Source organism: Anser anser (assembly GCF_964211835.1).
Source record: "Anser anser genome assembly, chromosome: 2".
NCBI classification, from domain to species: Eukaryota; Metazoa; Chordata; class Aves; order Anseriformes; family Anatidae; genus Anser; species Anser anser.
This window is the reverse complement of record NC_139721.1, coordinates 141744431-141761268: the sequence shown is the minus strand read 5'-3', so window position 1 is coordinate 141761268 and position 16838 is coordinate 141744431. Positions and strand designations below refer to the sequence as shown.

Genomic DNA, 16838 nt, shown 5'->3' with positions numbered 1-16838 from the left:
TCAAGCAGTCCCTTCCAGCCTCAACCATTCTGGTGTCCTGTGAAAACCGAACTGCATGTGATTTCGTACTATATACATGTTGTTTAACACAGAACAATACAAAAATCAGCATGCTGCACATTATGGGGATGAAAATATGACTTTCTGATGAGTCAAGTCACAAAATGTAAAATGGAAATTGAATGAGGAATGATTTCACATGGTTGCATTTCTAAAAGGGATCTTTGACAACAGAAGAACATTTTGGTAATACAAAGGACTTCATAGATCTCTAAGAATAAAAAGTAGATTGGAAGCACTGTTAACAGAACATTATTCAAATTATTTTCCAATTACTGTTAGAATAGACAGTTCTTAGAGTACTGTCTTTTTCCACACAATACAATAGAATACTAAGGTACATAAAATATAAAAAAATATATCTTTGACATTGATGGTCTTTAAATAAAACAACTGATTTTAATCAAAATTTTCCAGTTATTAAAAATTGCTACTACTGAAGTAACTATGATGGCACAGTTACTTGTCAACATTCTGACCATCTTTTCTCCATTTTTTGTGGAAGGATACTAAAATATTTTAAGAAAAAAAGAATATGAAGAATTCAAAACATCCACATATCAGTTCAAGAGTATAAAGAAACTACATAAAGATCACAGTATCTAGGCAATTTCATAATGTACACTATAGTATTGTGTAATCCCCAAGAAGATACTAGAAAAATGTACATATATTCTCTTCTACAGTCACATTCCTGTATTTGTACCTAGTTTCTTCAATATATACTTATAGAATCATATTACAAGTTTTATAGTGCAAAATATTACTACAATGGCAAAACAGGAACTGTATCTGGGGGTACAAATATGAGGGTAAAATAAACAAGACCAGAATAAAAATGCATTATAGGCACAGACAAACTACTTCTCTACCTGCGTAGCAACAACTAAGAGCATTTATTTCAGGCAACATCACAGTGCAAATCCACCTCAAACTCACGCTTACCTTGATTTTTCAGTTGCTGGTTTTTATTTTTTTAATTATTTATTTGCTTGTTTATTTATTTTGTGTGCACAGCAGCCTGCACATTTTTGTTCTAGCCTTATTTAAGTGAAAACTATTCAAGGACACAAATGGAATGCTAACTTTACACAGAAGAAATGTTTGACAGGATGGCAGGCCATGTCTATAGGGTGTAGGGACGGTCAGTCTAACAGCTGCTTTTTTTGCATGGACTGTTTCTGAATTAGAGGAAAGGGGATCAATTTCAGCATATGTGACTTGACCGCTGTTTTTGTTATTTTAAAGGTTACCAATCTGGGATTATATTTGTCTTCTAGGCCTTCCAAGTTTATTTCCAAAGTCAGAAATGTCTGAAACTTTGTTCTAAACATATGACAAGTCTTCCACAAACAGATTTAAAAAAATGATTAAACGTCTCTGTCATATGGAAAATCATGAAAACTCATGGTGTCATATTCATTATGTTTTGCTTTTTATTTTTTTTTTATTTTAACCGTAAGTGCTTTTTGCAAGAACAAGACCTTTATACCAAAATAATAATAATAATAATAAAAAAATCTGCCAGTTACTTGCAATTCTGGAAAAAAAAAAAAGAAAAAAAGATTTTTTTTCCACAATGAACCAAATATCTTACTGTGATTTTCATATTAAAATTAGTTGCCTTATCTATGTTCTGTGCAGCAGTTGGCTGTAATTAGATAGCTAAAAATAAAGGGCTGAATCACGACATGCGGACATTGGCCAGCAAAAGCAGCAACCTGGGGCAGCCTTCCTTAAACTACACAGTAGTCCTGCCTACCAGAACAGCCATAAACCCTGCACAACCAGCTACCTAAGCCATCCCATAACTTGACTCAGCTAATTTTAATACAACAGATTTCAGCCCTATAAACAAGACTGTTTACATAAAATGTTTTCTGACGAAAACATTCCCACTGGATTTCAACATAACTTCTTACACAAATGAACTTATGTATACATGTAAGTGTTTACAAGATCAGAACTGTAGCATGGTTTATCAGTCAGATGTGTGAAGTTCTTTTAAAATTGGTGGAGTTGCCAGAGACGAGAAACACAATACATGCATTTATGTTTTACAGCTTCTTAAAGTATCTAGCAGAATATGCGAGGCCTTAAAAACAAACAAACAAACAAACAAAAATCCTACCAAAGTCATCTTGCAAAAAACATTTCATCAACAGAGCCTTAACGAAGCAAAGACTGCTTTCCAACTCTGACATGAAAGTACATTGTGCAACTTTTATTCGTCCCATGTAATCAAACAAAATATGGGAATCATATGAAATATTAGAGGCATGCACAGCAGTTTCCTGATAATTAACAGTTTCATATACAACTACCTCAAGTTATTGCAAACAGATGAGATTAGTGTTGCTCAGTGAAACCCTTTAATTTTAATGAGGTTCTGCCTCAACACATAAAAAGCATCCATCTGTTACATTTAATCCTCTAACACACATGACAAGCAGGAGGCATGGTTTATCACTACAGCAAAATACTATCACTTGGAAGAGGTAATAAAACATTTCAAATGACCAACTATCTACATCTAAGGAACTGATCTTCAGTGAAAGTCTTAAAAAATGCCCTTCCCAATCAACCACTCCAATGGTATTTTATGCAAAGAGAAGTATACACAGGGCAAGCCTGAACCTTTACTAACTACAATCGGTAGAATATCATCAGTTATTGAGACTGATACCATGGTTAATGGCAAAGATGAACTGTTAAAAAATTAGCCTGCTGGTCCTATTCAAAGAATAAAAGAAGGTGTCGAAGATTTATGCATCAAAATCAAATTGGATTCGGGTCTTGAAACAGCAAATGATGCAAGGAAGGAACTGGAGAGAACAAAACTAGGAAATCAAAAATAAAATCCAGAGCTGGAATGAAGCTTACATGATCTCAGATGAACAAATGATCAATTACAAGGATCAATAGAATACCTAGAGGTGAGGGAAATGAGTGACCCCCTGAAAGAATAAACAATTTCTAGAAAAGTCAGAAATTAAAGTGTAGGTATTTTTCCTTCCCATGCAAAAACTTTGAAAGATATTTTAAAATGCCCATGTCCCAGTTGAAGAATAGCATCCCAAGTCGGTGCAGAATATGTACATTCATCTCTGTCCATCTCTTAGAAAAAATAATCATTAGCTATTTCAATCAATTCCTTGTGATACGGCAACAGAGAAAGTTCCTGTAGGTCCTGCAGTGCTCCTGGACCCTCTCTGGTCAACAGCCAGGCATGACACCACCCAGGGACGACACCCTTCAGCGACTGGATGGCATAGTCATCTGGTGAGTAACTGTAAAACCTCACATTCATCACTTTAAATATATATATATATTATCTATAAATAATATATATATATATCAAGTCTTTAGGTATAATGGGTCAGCTACAGAAAGAGGCATGAATATTTCTCATCTTTGCACCTCAAATCTCACTAGTTTCATAAAGGATGGGTGGTCAGTTTTCAGACAGTACAGCTGAGGGTTGGAAGACATACACAGACATCAATGATAAGCTTCCCAGGACTCCATGGCTCCATTCCACAATAGGAATGGGGATAATAAGGAAATGATTGGCACAGAAACATATCCTGGCTTGCCTCTGTCTCAAGGCTGGGGTTTCAGGTCACCTTACGCATCCAACACTAGTGCAGCCCTGTAATAGGTACTCAGCCCTGTGACATACCTTCAGTGAAGAAATTGCCTGAGGAGCACAGGCTCATGTTCCTATAGCAGAGAAGAATCCCAAGGTTAGGTGTCAAAACCTGGGTTTTTTCAAGCAAACACCATTTGCTATAACACAGTTCAGAGAAGACAATGGGTTCCCCTGAGAAATACTATCAAGGTGAGGATCTCCATATACAGTCATTGAGTTCACGCAAGCTACAATGCTGAGTCTGCTAAGGCCATTCCACAGTCCTTTAAAATCTTATATCTATATCAATAAAACAAACAAACCAAAATAAAACAAAAGAAACACATACACACAAAAAAAGAAAAAATATGACATGATTCTTTCCTCTCCACAGAAAAAAAAAAAAAAAGAAACCCCATTTCTGCTGAGAAATCTTTGATGCTCCTCTCTGCTGGCCGGTGCTGGTTTGCCAACACTGCAACTAGAAATAGCCCAATTCTCACCAGTCCCTATGCTTCTGAGCCATCTCCCAGTGCTGTTGCCCTGGCCCCAGGCCAGGTCACCCACATTTTCCACTCCACCAGACCTGGCCTGCTCTCCTCCTCCCCAGTAACCCAAGAAACCACCTTGGTCAAAATCTGCTGCCCATCCCCCCATTACACCAATGATGAAGATGTCTGTTCCTCACTTGGCAAAACAGCAGCAGATAACATCACTAGGCACTGGAGATCATGTATAAGTCCCACTGTGCCTCCTGCAGCTTCTTAAGCTTGTTTGCTATAGTTGTAGGCCACGTGCCTGCTCCTCCCCGCGTGCTCTCCAGGGATTTCTGTATTTCTCTTACACAAGTAAACAGCAGAAGAGATCTGACTCTGTGACAGAAAGAGATTTGCAGGGAAGCACAGCCAGCTACACGGAAGCTTCCCCCTGCCTTGCTGACAGAGACTAAGGCAAGCCCTTGGAGGGCAGGAAGGCTGATTTCAGTTGCTTTGTGTTATTTTGAAACTCTTCTGTCCTGGCACAGAAAAGAACTGAGAAAAAGAAGCAAAAGTAAAAGTATCTGAGACTCCAGAGAAGCCAAGCCTGGAAGCATACAGGAACTTTTCATCCATAACAGTTTGAATTTATAAACCTAGAGACAAAACAAGACAAAAACAGAGATCGCCTCTAGAAAATGGCTAACATACTCAAACGAGTTAGGAGTGAAGCTGCTGAATTGTTTCAGAGGGATTTCACAGTCTAGAAAAATGTAAAAAACAATAACTATAACCCACATATGCTGATAACGTGCAATATCCAAGTGGCAAATAAATGTCTCTGGAAGAGACGACCATGCAAGAGCTCTACCTATTATTGGTGAAGTTTGGGACAACGTAAAACAACCCCTAAGAGCAAAGAAGAATCATCAGAAAAGTAACAGCTGAAACTTGAAGGGCTTTCTTTAGTCAAAGACTAATAAAATGTATTTTTGTCAGCAAGGACTACAATGCCAAAAGGAGGTTAACATGTTGGGAGAGAAAACACTACCTCTTGCCTAGCACCATGAGAAAGTCCAATGAATGGAGTTTGACTTCATCTCTTCTTCATTTGTATACACTCTGTTAGGCTCCAGCAAGATTGGATCTGGCTTGTAGGAATGCTGCCAGAAGAGAGTAAAACCTTCCATGCCTCCAAAATAAATGGCTATTGTTATTATTTAAGTAAGAAAAGGGATATAAGTTCTGTTTGTTTATCACTTACAAAGTATTCTCACAAGTTAGTACTGGGAAATATGCTGTTGCAAAATGTTTATTTGAAGAACAGGTAAACTGGGTGTGAATTGTGATAAATCAGCTTAGCTGAAACAGAGCAGCAGAGGGCACTGTGATTAATCTGTGGAGAATAAATCTCTGCTTATTCCCTTTATTTCTCATTACCACAAGACAGGCAGAGAGGGGATGGTGCTATGCAACTGAAAAGACAGCTGGAGATCCAGGAAGGACAACAGTCATAGCCAGGGCCAAATAACTAAGCTGATGTTCTGGAGCCACCAGCATGCATGCTGCTCTAAAATTCACGTCAGCATCAGTCGTGGTCAATACACAATGAAAAATGAGCAAGCCCATCCCTAACCCCATGCCTGCAGTTCACCTTCAGCAATTCAAGCTTCAGCTGCAGCTGGGCTCAGGGCAGAGGGCAGCCTCCACACGCCACAAGCAAGTGCTCCTGGGACGATGCAGCCTTTAGACTGGGAAGGGAAGCCTTCAGACTCTGACATGGAACAGTATCAGAGCATAGGGGAAATCTAAATGCAAGTGAAGGAGCTGAGGAAAACAATCAAGAAAGGAACTGTTTTCATTTAAAATGTGTCAGGTTGTTACGACCTGCATTGACAGATGATAGATAACAAGGCAAGAAAAAGAACAGGAGGAAAATGGTAATGAGGAATAGGGAGGAATTCGTCCAGGGAAGGCTACCTCCTCCCTCAGCAAGGTAGCCTATAGTTGCCTGGTACAAGGTTTCGTTATATTTTCTTTGAAATATCCCATGTAATTTCCTGATTTGACTTGCTTTGACCATTCTTATGACACAACCTGGGAAGCTGTAGGATGAAATAGAAATTTATTCCAATGATTTCTGGGAATTGATGGACTCTGAAGTAGGGTCAGAAAAAAAAAAATTAAATAGCAGGGGAGGAAAGGAGAAGAAGAGGGACCAAGAATTACCGTGAAAGGAATTAATACGTTATGTTGTAATATATTATAAACAAATCAGCATAGCATCTGCGTTAATTGACTAATCTAAATATTCTAGTAATTCAGATTTCTAGGTTTGAGAGGTACTTGAAATAAAGATTTAAATAAGGCAATGAAGTTGATTTTTTAAAAATCAGATATAGATCATCACACAAATACATTTCAACAGTTTGCTTGTTTTGTGATTTTTGAAAAGCAATTGCTGAGTTTATTACAGAAGGGTCATACCTAAAACTACTACTTTGCACTGACATATGCACGGACGTTGTGAATAGTGTAACTGTTAACATGTGCAGACATGTGGACAAAAGTGGGCATCTAAAGGTATATCACAAGCCCTGTATGGACTCAGATCACAGAGAGTACCTAGAACTACGTATTTATAGTAATATAGACCAAAAAGCCACACTATTCTAGGTAATACAGAAACAAACATAAATACTTTGCCCCCAAGGTATTCTCTTGCAAAGAAATTCTCAGGAAAAGTACAGTGTGACTGCCAGGATCAACACCTATAGGGATTTTATTTTGTTTGCAGATGTTATTAGAAAAATACATTATAAAAATAAGAAATAGATTTTTTTTCAAAGACTATCTAGGAATAGCTCACATATTTAAGAATCTTTTAAGAGAAATTGCTTGCAGAATGTTAACTATATTCGTGCCTCTGCCAAGCGGTGACAAGTTTGGCCAAAATCTATGGACAGCCATGAGATAGTCCAAGATATCAACCATGATGTACAGCCAGATTAAAAGAAATCCTCAGCTTCGCAAAAGTAAAATTCTTAGATAAAAGAAATTTTGAGGCTTGTTACAAGCATACAAAGGCTCTTTAATTGTATTTCGCTAAATCATAATTACCAGAAGTAGTACTTTGGAGTGAACACTTTTAGGAGTGACATCACTCTGTAAGCTTGCATATTTTTTTCTTCCAGATGCATTACTTACTTGGCATGAAATATTTCTAGGATTGATACTCATGTTCCTCAGTGAAAAAGATAGCAGTGGGCATAACTGAAGGACCTGTAGGCAATCTACTTAATGATTCACAAGCACTCATTAAGCTTCTCCTTCTCACTGTGAGCATTTTCTAAAGCAGCGAGATCTTACCATATTGATTTTCTGGAAATCACGTTAATGGAGCAAAAACCCAAATCAGAGTAATTGTCTCAGTGCAGCGCGTGCTAAGGAATTAACTGAACGCTATTATTCAGACAAAGAGCTCTTTTGTTTCCATAATCTTGTTCCTTCCACACCAAAGGTTTATGTACGACTGGAATATATATATATATGGAGAAGATGTGATTCTTGTTTTGCCTGATAGACTTTGGTTCCAAGCCCTGAAAATTACTCACTGAGCCAAAAAGCTGAATTACCACTCTCTTAAAAAGTGGATCTTTTTGGCTGTAGGTGTTCAGAAACCAATTCTATAAAATAGAAGTACTTTATCTGAAATACAAATACTGTAGGTGTTCGCAAACTATCCTTCCTCTCTAAACAGAGGTTCTTTATACCTAGTTAAAAGGAGGGGTGAAAACCAATTTTATGATCAGCATTTGACACGTATCCATAGTAGCGAGGCACCATATGATTTGACAGTCACCAATCTGTGCTTAGGGCTGAAAAGATATAAAAACGGGGCTATTTGTAGGTCAGAAATTAGTTCCCTTGCCACCACTTCTGGAGAAGCTGGCAAAGCATATGGCCCTACTGCAATATCTGTTCTGCGCTTGGAGACTGCAGTCAAATTCACATCCAAAGAAACACTTTTTCAGCTTAATCTAGCCTCTGTTTCAATGCCTGGATTTTGTTCGTCTGTCACCCATCCCCAGTACCTAAAGATCACTCAGCGAGTCTTTTGAGACTGACAGCATTTTCCTGTGGCAATCAAGCACTCCTATGATGACACTGGACTGCCTTCTCAAAGAAAATAAAGCATCAAGGATAGCTTTGGCAGCAGCAAATAAAACTGCCACCCCAAAAGGAAAAAAACTCCGAACGAGAACAAGCATGTTTGTAATTTAAAACGCACGCAATCAGATTTTACCACCCTTTTACTGGGTTTAAAAATAGCACTGAAAGTCTTTGTAGCCAACTATTGCAAACTCGAAGATATTATGCAATGTTCATATATTAAACAGGAACCACCTTTCAAAATAGAGCCTTCACCAGGCGCGCTGACATCTCCTCCCTGTCTCCCTCTCCATACCCCTCCACCTGAAGGCAGCGTGCTCGGCCCGAGTTGTTAAAATCTCCGAGCTGACTGTACAACCACCTTCGGCACCGTAATCGAGCAGCTGAAATCTGCAGCGTGCTCAGCACCTCCGGCCCCCTGGCAGTGGTGCTGGGCCAGCAGCAGGGATCCTTCCCCCAGCCACAGAGGCTGTTCCCAGCCTGGGTACCCGATGGGGCCGGGGCAGCAGCGCGGGGCGAGCATCAGGTAGAGGCACAACAGGTCCCTGCAGAACCCCAGCCGTGATTTATACGTGCACGGCGAACATCCCAGCGGCAGCACATCCCTACGCACCTACCCTCCGGGTAACCGCTGGCTTCTCGGGTCTGCGGCGCCGAGCATCCCGCCGGACGCCTTACCCAAGCGCCCTTTAGGGGAGGGGGGCGGCCGAGCAGAGCCGTCAAACTTTGTTGTGCCGGCGGGGGGGCCAAGTTGAAGGGCCGGGCGCTCCGGCACCCCCCCGACAGCCCCCCCTCCCCGGCCGGCAGCGCCCCGAGCCCTCCCCGCTGCCGCCGCAGCCCCGGGGCTCCGGCCGAGCCGTGCCTCCCCCTGCCCTACCTGCGCCGCCGCCGCGGGCGGGGGGTTGTCCAGCAGCTCCATCTGCACCTCCTGCGCCGGGCTGGGGGGCGATTTGGACATGTCGCTCTGCACCATTGGAGTGGAGCTGCCCGCCAAGCCCCCTCGGCGGGGCAGAGCCGAGCTGAGCCGGTGGGGCGCCCCCTCAGCGCCCGGCCATGCCCGGGGTGGGGTTTTTCTTTTTCTTTTCTTTTTTTTTTTTTTCCTTTTTTTTTCTTTTAGGGGGGGGAAGCGGGCGGCGGCTCGGCCCTGCCTGCAGCCGGCGGGGAGCGCGCAGCGCGGCGCCGGGGGACGGGGCACCGCCGGCGGCGGGTGAGGGAGGGAGGGAGGGAGGGAAGGAGGGATGGAGGGAGGGCAGGGGGCGGTGCGTGGGGGAGAGGGAAAGTGACAGCGAGCATCTCCCTCCCGGCACCTACCGGGCGGCGGCAGCGGGGCGGTGCCTGCCTCCCCGCCGGGCGCCGCGGGGGCGGGCGGAGAAGTTTGGGCCCCGGGGGTGAAGCGGGGGGAGAGGGATGCAGGCGCTGTGGTTCCCCTCGAGGTGGTGGGCGAGCCGCTGGTGAGGTGCTCATGGAGCCTCCGGGATGACAGCACCCCCCCGCAGGCTTGCTGGGGGTCGGTTGCCCACCCTCCCCCGACCCCCCTCTCAGCGCTCTCGCCCCCCGCCACGGCCGGGGCTGTGCTGCTCAAAGAGCTCCTCCGAAACTCCTGGTCCCCTGCCTAGAGGGTACTCCTTCTTCCCGTCCTCGGACATCCTCACGCACACCTCGACAAGGGAGGAGGAATTCCTAGCTGGCAGGTGGGATGGAGCCCGCTGCCTACAGTAGGGAAATTTCAATGTAGTTATCGTGTACCTCGTGGCAGGTGTTTGAAAGATCTCTTCAAAACCAGGAAAAAAAACCCGCACCCCCGAGATGACGACTGCCTGGAGAGATGCAGCCTCTGAGCACATCAGCACACAACGCAACAGCCACAGGCAGAGCATGTTTTGTAGAGGAAGACTTGTTACAACTCCTCGTTGTCTTTGGACTGGACCAGGCGATGCTCCAGGCAGCACAAGAGAGAAGCTGGTCTATCTGATATCACTTTGCATTCATGAAGTCTCTTATCAGTTCATTTAAAACAATGAACAATCAGTAAATAAACTTTGAACGGCCTACGGTGCCTTATATTTACAATCACAATAACTAAGAGTAACATAATAGTCACGTGCAGGAAAAAGAGCCAACAAACCAAAACCAGCACAAAAGCTAGTTCAACTTCAAGAAGCCCTTTCAAGCTTTTTCCCAACTGTGGGGTTGAGTTATCTCATTTTTCATAGCAGCAATAAACTTCCTCTCTGAATAAGCTTAGCCCTGCAGATTTTCTTATATGAAAATATCTTGCAGAAACCACCCACTTTTTGTGAGGGAATCGGCTTTCCCTCTGAGTGGAAGAGCTCTGAGATCTGAAGAAGCTTCAGAAATTTCATTTTTCCAAAAAGTTTCACAAACCAAAAAGTGTTTTGTTTTTTTTGTTTGTTTGTTTGTTTTTTTAGTTGTCGTAGTATTTTTCAAAAAGTAATTTTGTCCAAGTTGTTGTGTATGGCAGAACAGAACCTTAAGTGTAAGTGAAAAATATGTCTGATGTGCTTACATGTCATTCAAATAGCTAAATAGAGAGGCTGATGTATCTTGAAACTATAAGGGTGCTAGAGCCTGGGCTGCTTCCAGATGTTCTCTTGATGACCATAAAAAGGTGTTTTCTCTTTACACTTTTGGTGAGAAGAATGCACATTTCATCTTCTAACATAGGCCTTGCAGTAATTATTTCTTTGTCGCTTCCAAATTAGATTGTTTTAATGGAGTTACTTTTTGTGACCACCTCAATAATTAAGGAAGGACATTGCATAAGCAAAGATTTACAGAAGAACCTAACACAATATTCCTGTTTATGATTGCTAAGGAGAGTGTTTTTATTGAACGATGTTGGCTTTTATTTCTAACACCTTTATAGCTTCAGAACCATTTATCCTTCTGTTTCAAAACATTCTGTACGAACGGCTCGTGATCCACTGTGACTCCGTACAGCCTGGACTTGGTGGATTTTCAGGCATCCTTCAAAGTCAGCATCTTCTTACACAAAGAAGGGAGTGGTAGCTATTTATTCATGTAGCAGTGGTCCTTCATATTGTCCTCTGAATTTTTCACTTCATGCAGGGTATCCGGTATTTTTTCCTTTAAAGTATACAATTTCTTTAAGAGTAACAGATTGCTTTGAAAGCATTACAGTTTCTGAAAGCATAAATTGTACATTTGTGTTGAAAAAGTTTTTCGACTTCCTCATAAATTAAAGCTTGAATATATCAAACAAAGTTCACTTTTCATCTAAGGGCTATATCTTTTATGATTACTTTTTCTTCTTTTCTTTCCTTTATAAAATATGAAAGTAATGATTTACTTTGTTTATATACAGACATACAAGGGCTGCAGAAAACAGGGACTCAGGAAAGAAGTTTTTTAAGGCACGAATAATCAAAAGGGAACTCAGTGACTATAGAAAAAGATAGTTAAATACAGAGAGTTGTGCTGTATTGTTATATCTAAAACCAAAATGAAACAGCAACAACGCAACAAAAAATACCAATCATCTCCAAATTTCTAGTAAGTTTATTTCATTTTTCCTCCTGATATTCTACCTAACTGTTCTTTAGTAATAATTTTCATTTATTGCCTTGATGCAATGAGTGGCCACAGTTAACCTCAAAAAATAACTGTTCCACCCCTTCTGATTAGCAGTTGAACAGCATTCTCTAACCTTGAAATGTGCAGTGAAAATCCTTCAGCTGAACATATACCCGTGCTGTCATCTCTCTGCATGCTGTTTTTGGCCACATCTGCTCCAGGATAAGGGTCAACGTGTAAAAACAATATGCAGAGATCTCAAATTGCTAGTCTTTCTCAAGGGAAAAACAACCTGCTATGCCTAACCACTTCTCAGCAGACAATCACTCTGCTGCATTTCTCTTTTACACTTTTATCTGCAATGGAGAGGTGTTGTGCATGCTTATTTGGACTTTTCTAAACATGCAAATTTTAGGAGACCAGAAGAAAAAACAAGCTCTTTATCAAGGGGGAAAAAGAAAAGAACAAGAACAAAACCTTAGGCTGACAGAGAAGATACCCCCCCCCCAAAAAAAAAAATATGTTGTTGTTGTTTTTGTTTGAGATTAGATGTCCTTCCAGAGCAAGGAGCATTTCACTTCGCACATGTAACTGTCCTTTGCCACCAATACAAGAATGTCGGTGTCCAGCATTGTGTTCTTACCTATGCACGCATGTGTAGGATTGATATAATCTATAGCAATCACCTGAGTGTGTACAAATAGGCCTAGAAAGGTTTGCTGATATCTCTGTAAATGCAGCTAAAAGCTAAATTCTTAGGCCCAAGGGAGGTGATTAAAAACTTGCATATAGGCCTGTGAGCTTACAATGACTGCTATGAAACTACTAAAATGCTTGCAAATGAATGTGTGTTTAAAGCCCTGATACAGCAAATTCATCAGGAGCATCAGTTAAAAAGAAGTGCTGGCTACCAATACTCTGTGCTACTTTCTGCTTAAAATGCATTGTAGCTAGTAAATTCAATACTGTGAAAACACAAATTCAATTGGTTACCTGGATTTAATATCTCAGAACAGACACGGTCCATCTTCTCTGGCAATAAATTGCAAGCTGGCTGTCAGGAGTGCGAACTAAAGAGAGTCTCCTTATTTTTGTACTTTATCTTTCCCACAACAAGTCTGAACAAAAGCACTCAGCTAATCTCCAGACAAGCTTACTTATGAATCTATTATCAGTCTGTATCAAGACACAACACTGGCTGGCAGAATTTAATGAGCGGATCTGTCCTTCCAGCTTGCGTTCACTATGCTTTACTCTGTGGGATATAGGTGAGATGCAACAAAACCTTGATTGATATGGTTATGATATATTCTATGTATTTGGGGGAGAGGGAAGGGGGGAACATGACACGGGACAGTATTAGGAGGAGCAAGCTTTCTCCATGACGGAATATATGAGCAAGATACTGGCAAAAATGTTCTTAATGCACAGGAAGGCTCGCAATACTTGCAACAGCCACAACACCTACTAAGCACATATTTTTCAACCCTTTTCAAAACGTGACCAAAAAAGGCACGTTCCTGCTCGCTAGCTGTTCATTTTACAAAAGGCAATTTTGTTGTCGATGGGTTGTGTACGAAGCTCGTGTTTGATGAAGCACTTCTGCAGAAGTTGCTTGATTCCGTTGATATTTTCTTTCCTTTTTCTTTGCCCTCCTGTCATAACTAAGACCACGTATCTCCTTTGTATCTCCAGTCCTTACCAACTATGGTGTTCCTATTTATAGTGTTATTGCTCTCTTATTATTAAATACTTGAATCACAAGAGCACAAAAAGGCTTTATAACACTCTCACCCACAAATATGCTGAGCCCATGTGAGTTACTGACATGAGAGACAGCTTTTAATAGACCATGCGGACTGTGTCCAAGGACGGCATCCGAGCTCTTCTCAGCTCTGTAGTGTTGGCCTTTCCTCTACCCTTCATTGAGCCCCATGCTTAGCTTGGGTTTTTCTGTTTTAGGGAGGACTTTCTTTTTTGTTGTTGTTGTTCCCCACCCAACAATCACTAATTTGTGGCAGCAAAGCAGGACTTCATTCACAATGAATGGTGTAAGAAAAGACAATGACAGTCTCTAATCTATATGAGGATTGCAAAACCATCAACATGGCTGACAGTTAACTCATTGCTACCAAGGTTGTTGGCAGCGTTAATATGCCTCAGAGACTGCAGATTTATACTGCATGGATCTGAAGCACAGGTCACTGGTGGCACAGCTCCACGGTACCATCGAGCTGACTTCAATGCCTGGTGTTTGCCAGAAGTTGCTTCCCTCCCTCCTCGCCTTGGCTGTGCTAACCTGATCCTCCACTGCACACCATCGTGCTTCTCCCAGCATGGAGCACTCCATTCAGGAATTGAAATTAAAATATAGCAGAAAATGAATTACCTTTCCATAGGGTTAATTCTCTGCTGCTCTATCTTCATGAGCCATCGTACCGTCAGATAAGTGCAGCTGCTGGGTGGAGCGGGGGGGGCAGCAGGAGCACAGCACTCTGAGCAGGGCTGCAGGAATTCCTTCCTGGCAGCACACCAGCCCTGAGAACAGCTCAGCTATAAACATCAAGCTGCAAACAGGGTCAATTTTGAAAACATTACTGCAGAATAATGTTGGTTTGGCTTCTGAAAAGTAATTTTTGGTAAGCACTTTGAGTTTATGCAGCAAAATGAGGGGGAAGAAGGCAAGTCTTTAAGCTTTTGTTTGTTCCTCTATTTTTTCTCCTTTACTGCTAAGCCTCTTTTACTCAGCTGCCCCACTATCCTGACCAAAATTGAAGTTTTCTCATTTTGTGAGAGAGCAATTTTCAATAAATCTTTACCAGCCTTCGAGTTTCATAAGAAAAGTGATTCTGGAAAAGAAGGTATCAGCAGTCACATTAATGCCATAATGTATATTCTGTATTGGCCACAGTCAATTAGTTGCCATCAAACTCATCTTTACTTATGCATTTCCAAAGTAAAATGTTGAGAGAAACTTTTGTCTGCCAGAAACATGAAACAGTGCATAAGACTTTGCCATTCTCCCCTCTGATTCTGTGCTGTCCTGCTCCAACATCCTACATTAAATCAAGAGCACTCATTTAGTATGAGCCATACCAAGCCTGTTACATATTTTATTAGGATAACTGTCCTTAAAGTGTCCTTCAAAATCTTAAGAATTAAAGATTGGGCTGAGATGATAGTTTTTACTAGAACGTCGTAGAATCATAGAATCATTTAAGTTGGAAAAGACCTGCAAGATCATCTAGTCCAACTGTTAATCTAGCACTGCTAATCTACCACTAAACCATGTCCCTAAGCACTGCATCTACACATCTTTTGAATACCTCCAGGGGTAAGACTCAACCACTTCACTGGGCAGCCTGCTCCAATGCCTCACAATCCTTTCAGTGAAGAAATCTTTCCTAATATCCAAACTAAACCTCCCCTGGTGCAAATGAGGATATTTCCTCTTGTCCTATATCTTGTACTTATCACTATGGGATACCCTATGACTTCAGTAGAAAATAAAAATTACTAGAAGTTTAACAGTAGTCTTTTATTCCTTGTCACGTGAAAATAAAACAAACTGGTAAGCATCAAGCAGATTTGCTCTACATTTTGTAGCTTAATATATTTTTTTCAAACTATTTTGAAAGCATGTATTCTATAATACACTTTCAAATACTTTTCATGACACTTTTCTCAAATCTGAATGGTTTCTTAATATTATTAGATGCTAAAACAAAACAAAACAAAACAAAATCATTTTTTTTGTCTCCATTTTGTAGGAGAAACAGCTTGAAATAAATATAATACCTTCTTTTGAAACAACATTTTTTTTGTCCCATTATTGAATTGCACTAACAAAAGTAATGGGATGGATCAACTTTTAAAATTAGGATTCTATTAAGAATCAACACCTGATGTTGATTCTTAATCGTGTGTAAACCTGTACCACACATGACATTAAAAATCTAGCGAGACAGTACTACCCCTGCTGGGTACAACAGGAACTGCTGCTCATAGTGAAAGCCATTAAACCCATCCACATTCTTTGATTAGTTTCCTCAATGAATAATTCTCAAAAAGAGAGAAAAGAATAAGAGCCTTGAAGCATTGTTTATTCAGGGAGGGAGTGTTAGGTTATCTGTGTTCTGAAAAAGCATTCAACACAAAAATAAATCTTTAATTTTGCTTTAAAACGTCCCTTAATAGAAAACTTGTGTAGAACTTGCTTCTGTTTACATTCTTTATGATATTCTGTGGTGCAAATGGTCACTGAAGACGTGTTACTGCCAGGCTGAATTAACTTCTGTGTGTGAGTGGAAGTTAGAGCCAGATGGGCTTTCCCTTTTAGCAAAACAGGAAGAAAATCTAATTTCAAATAGTGATAGTGAGCAAAGTCTTGATAATCTCCTCCTCAAGAGTGGAAGATGATCATGGTCTTTGGTAATTAGTAAGTTTTCTGTACACTAAATGATTTTCTTCTGAGAACAAAATTAATTTGCGATGAAATTTTACAGCCTTTATTTGGGCAACATTCAAATCAACTTAATCCAGTTGTTTTCTTTCTTTTCTTTTTCTTTTCTTAAATATCCTGAGTGTGCATCTGTTTATTTACTCTCAACGTAAGAAGTCCTGAACTTGGAGTTGCTATAAGGAGAGTGTCAGTCATGTATTGCTAGACCAGCATGGTGGGACTGTGTCTGTTCAAGGAGTCATTGAAAACAGATATTTTTGAGTATCATACTAACCAAAGCCAAAATTAGGAAAGAATTTGTCAAATAAGACAAATCTTAACATTTTAGATTTGACACTCCCATTACCCTACCACAAAAATAAAAGGCTTTAAATCAGTTGTTGCAGATTTGATAGTAACATACATTAATCTATGTTTCCCCATGAGTGAATCACTGTGGAGCCCATGAAAGCTGAGAAACTCCATCATCAATGTCTTTTAT

General features: G+C 40.7%; 1 protein-coding gene across 5 annotated transcripts in view; it reads right to left on the bottom strand.

The window, feature by feature from the left end:
* Positions 1-9984, bottom strand: part of CACNB2 (calcium voltage-gated channel auxiliary subunit beta 2) — a 243918-nt gene extending 233934 nt beyond the window's left edge. For 2 of the 5 annotated variants that reach the window (XM_083824604.1, XM_083824609.1), the window contains exon 1: positions 9218-9890. In XM_083824604.1, coding sequence (XP_083680730.1) covers positions 9218-9313 — 96 coding nt within the window. In that variant the 5' untranslated portion in view covers positions 9314-9890. Of the gene's footprint in view, positions 1-9217 lie in introns of all 5 variants that reach the window. The other 3 variants (XM_083824605.1, XM_083824603.1, XM_083824608.1) reach the window with 3 other exon arrangements.
* Positions 9985-16838: the final 6854 nt, after the last annotated feature.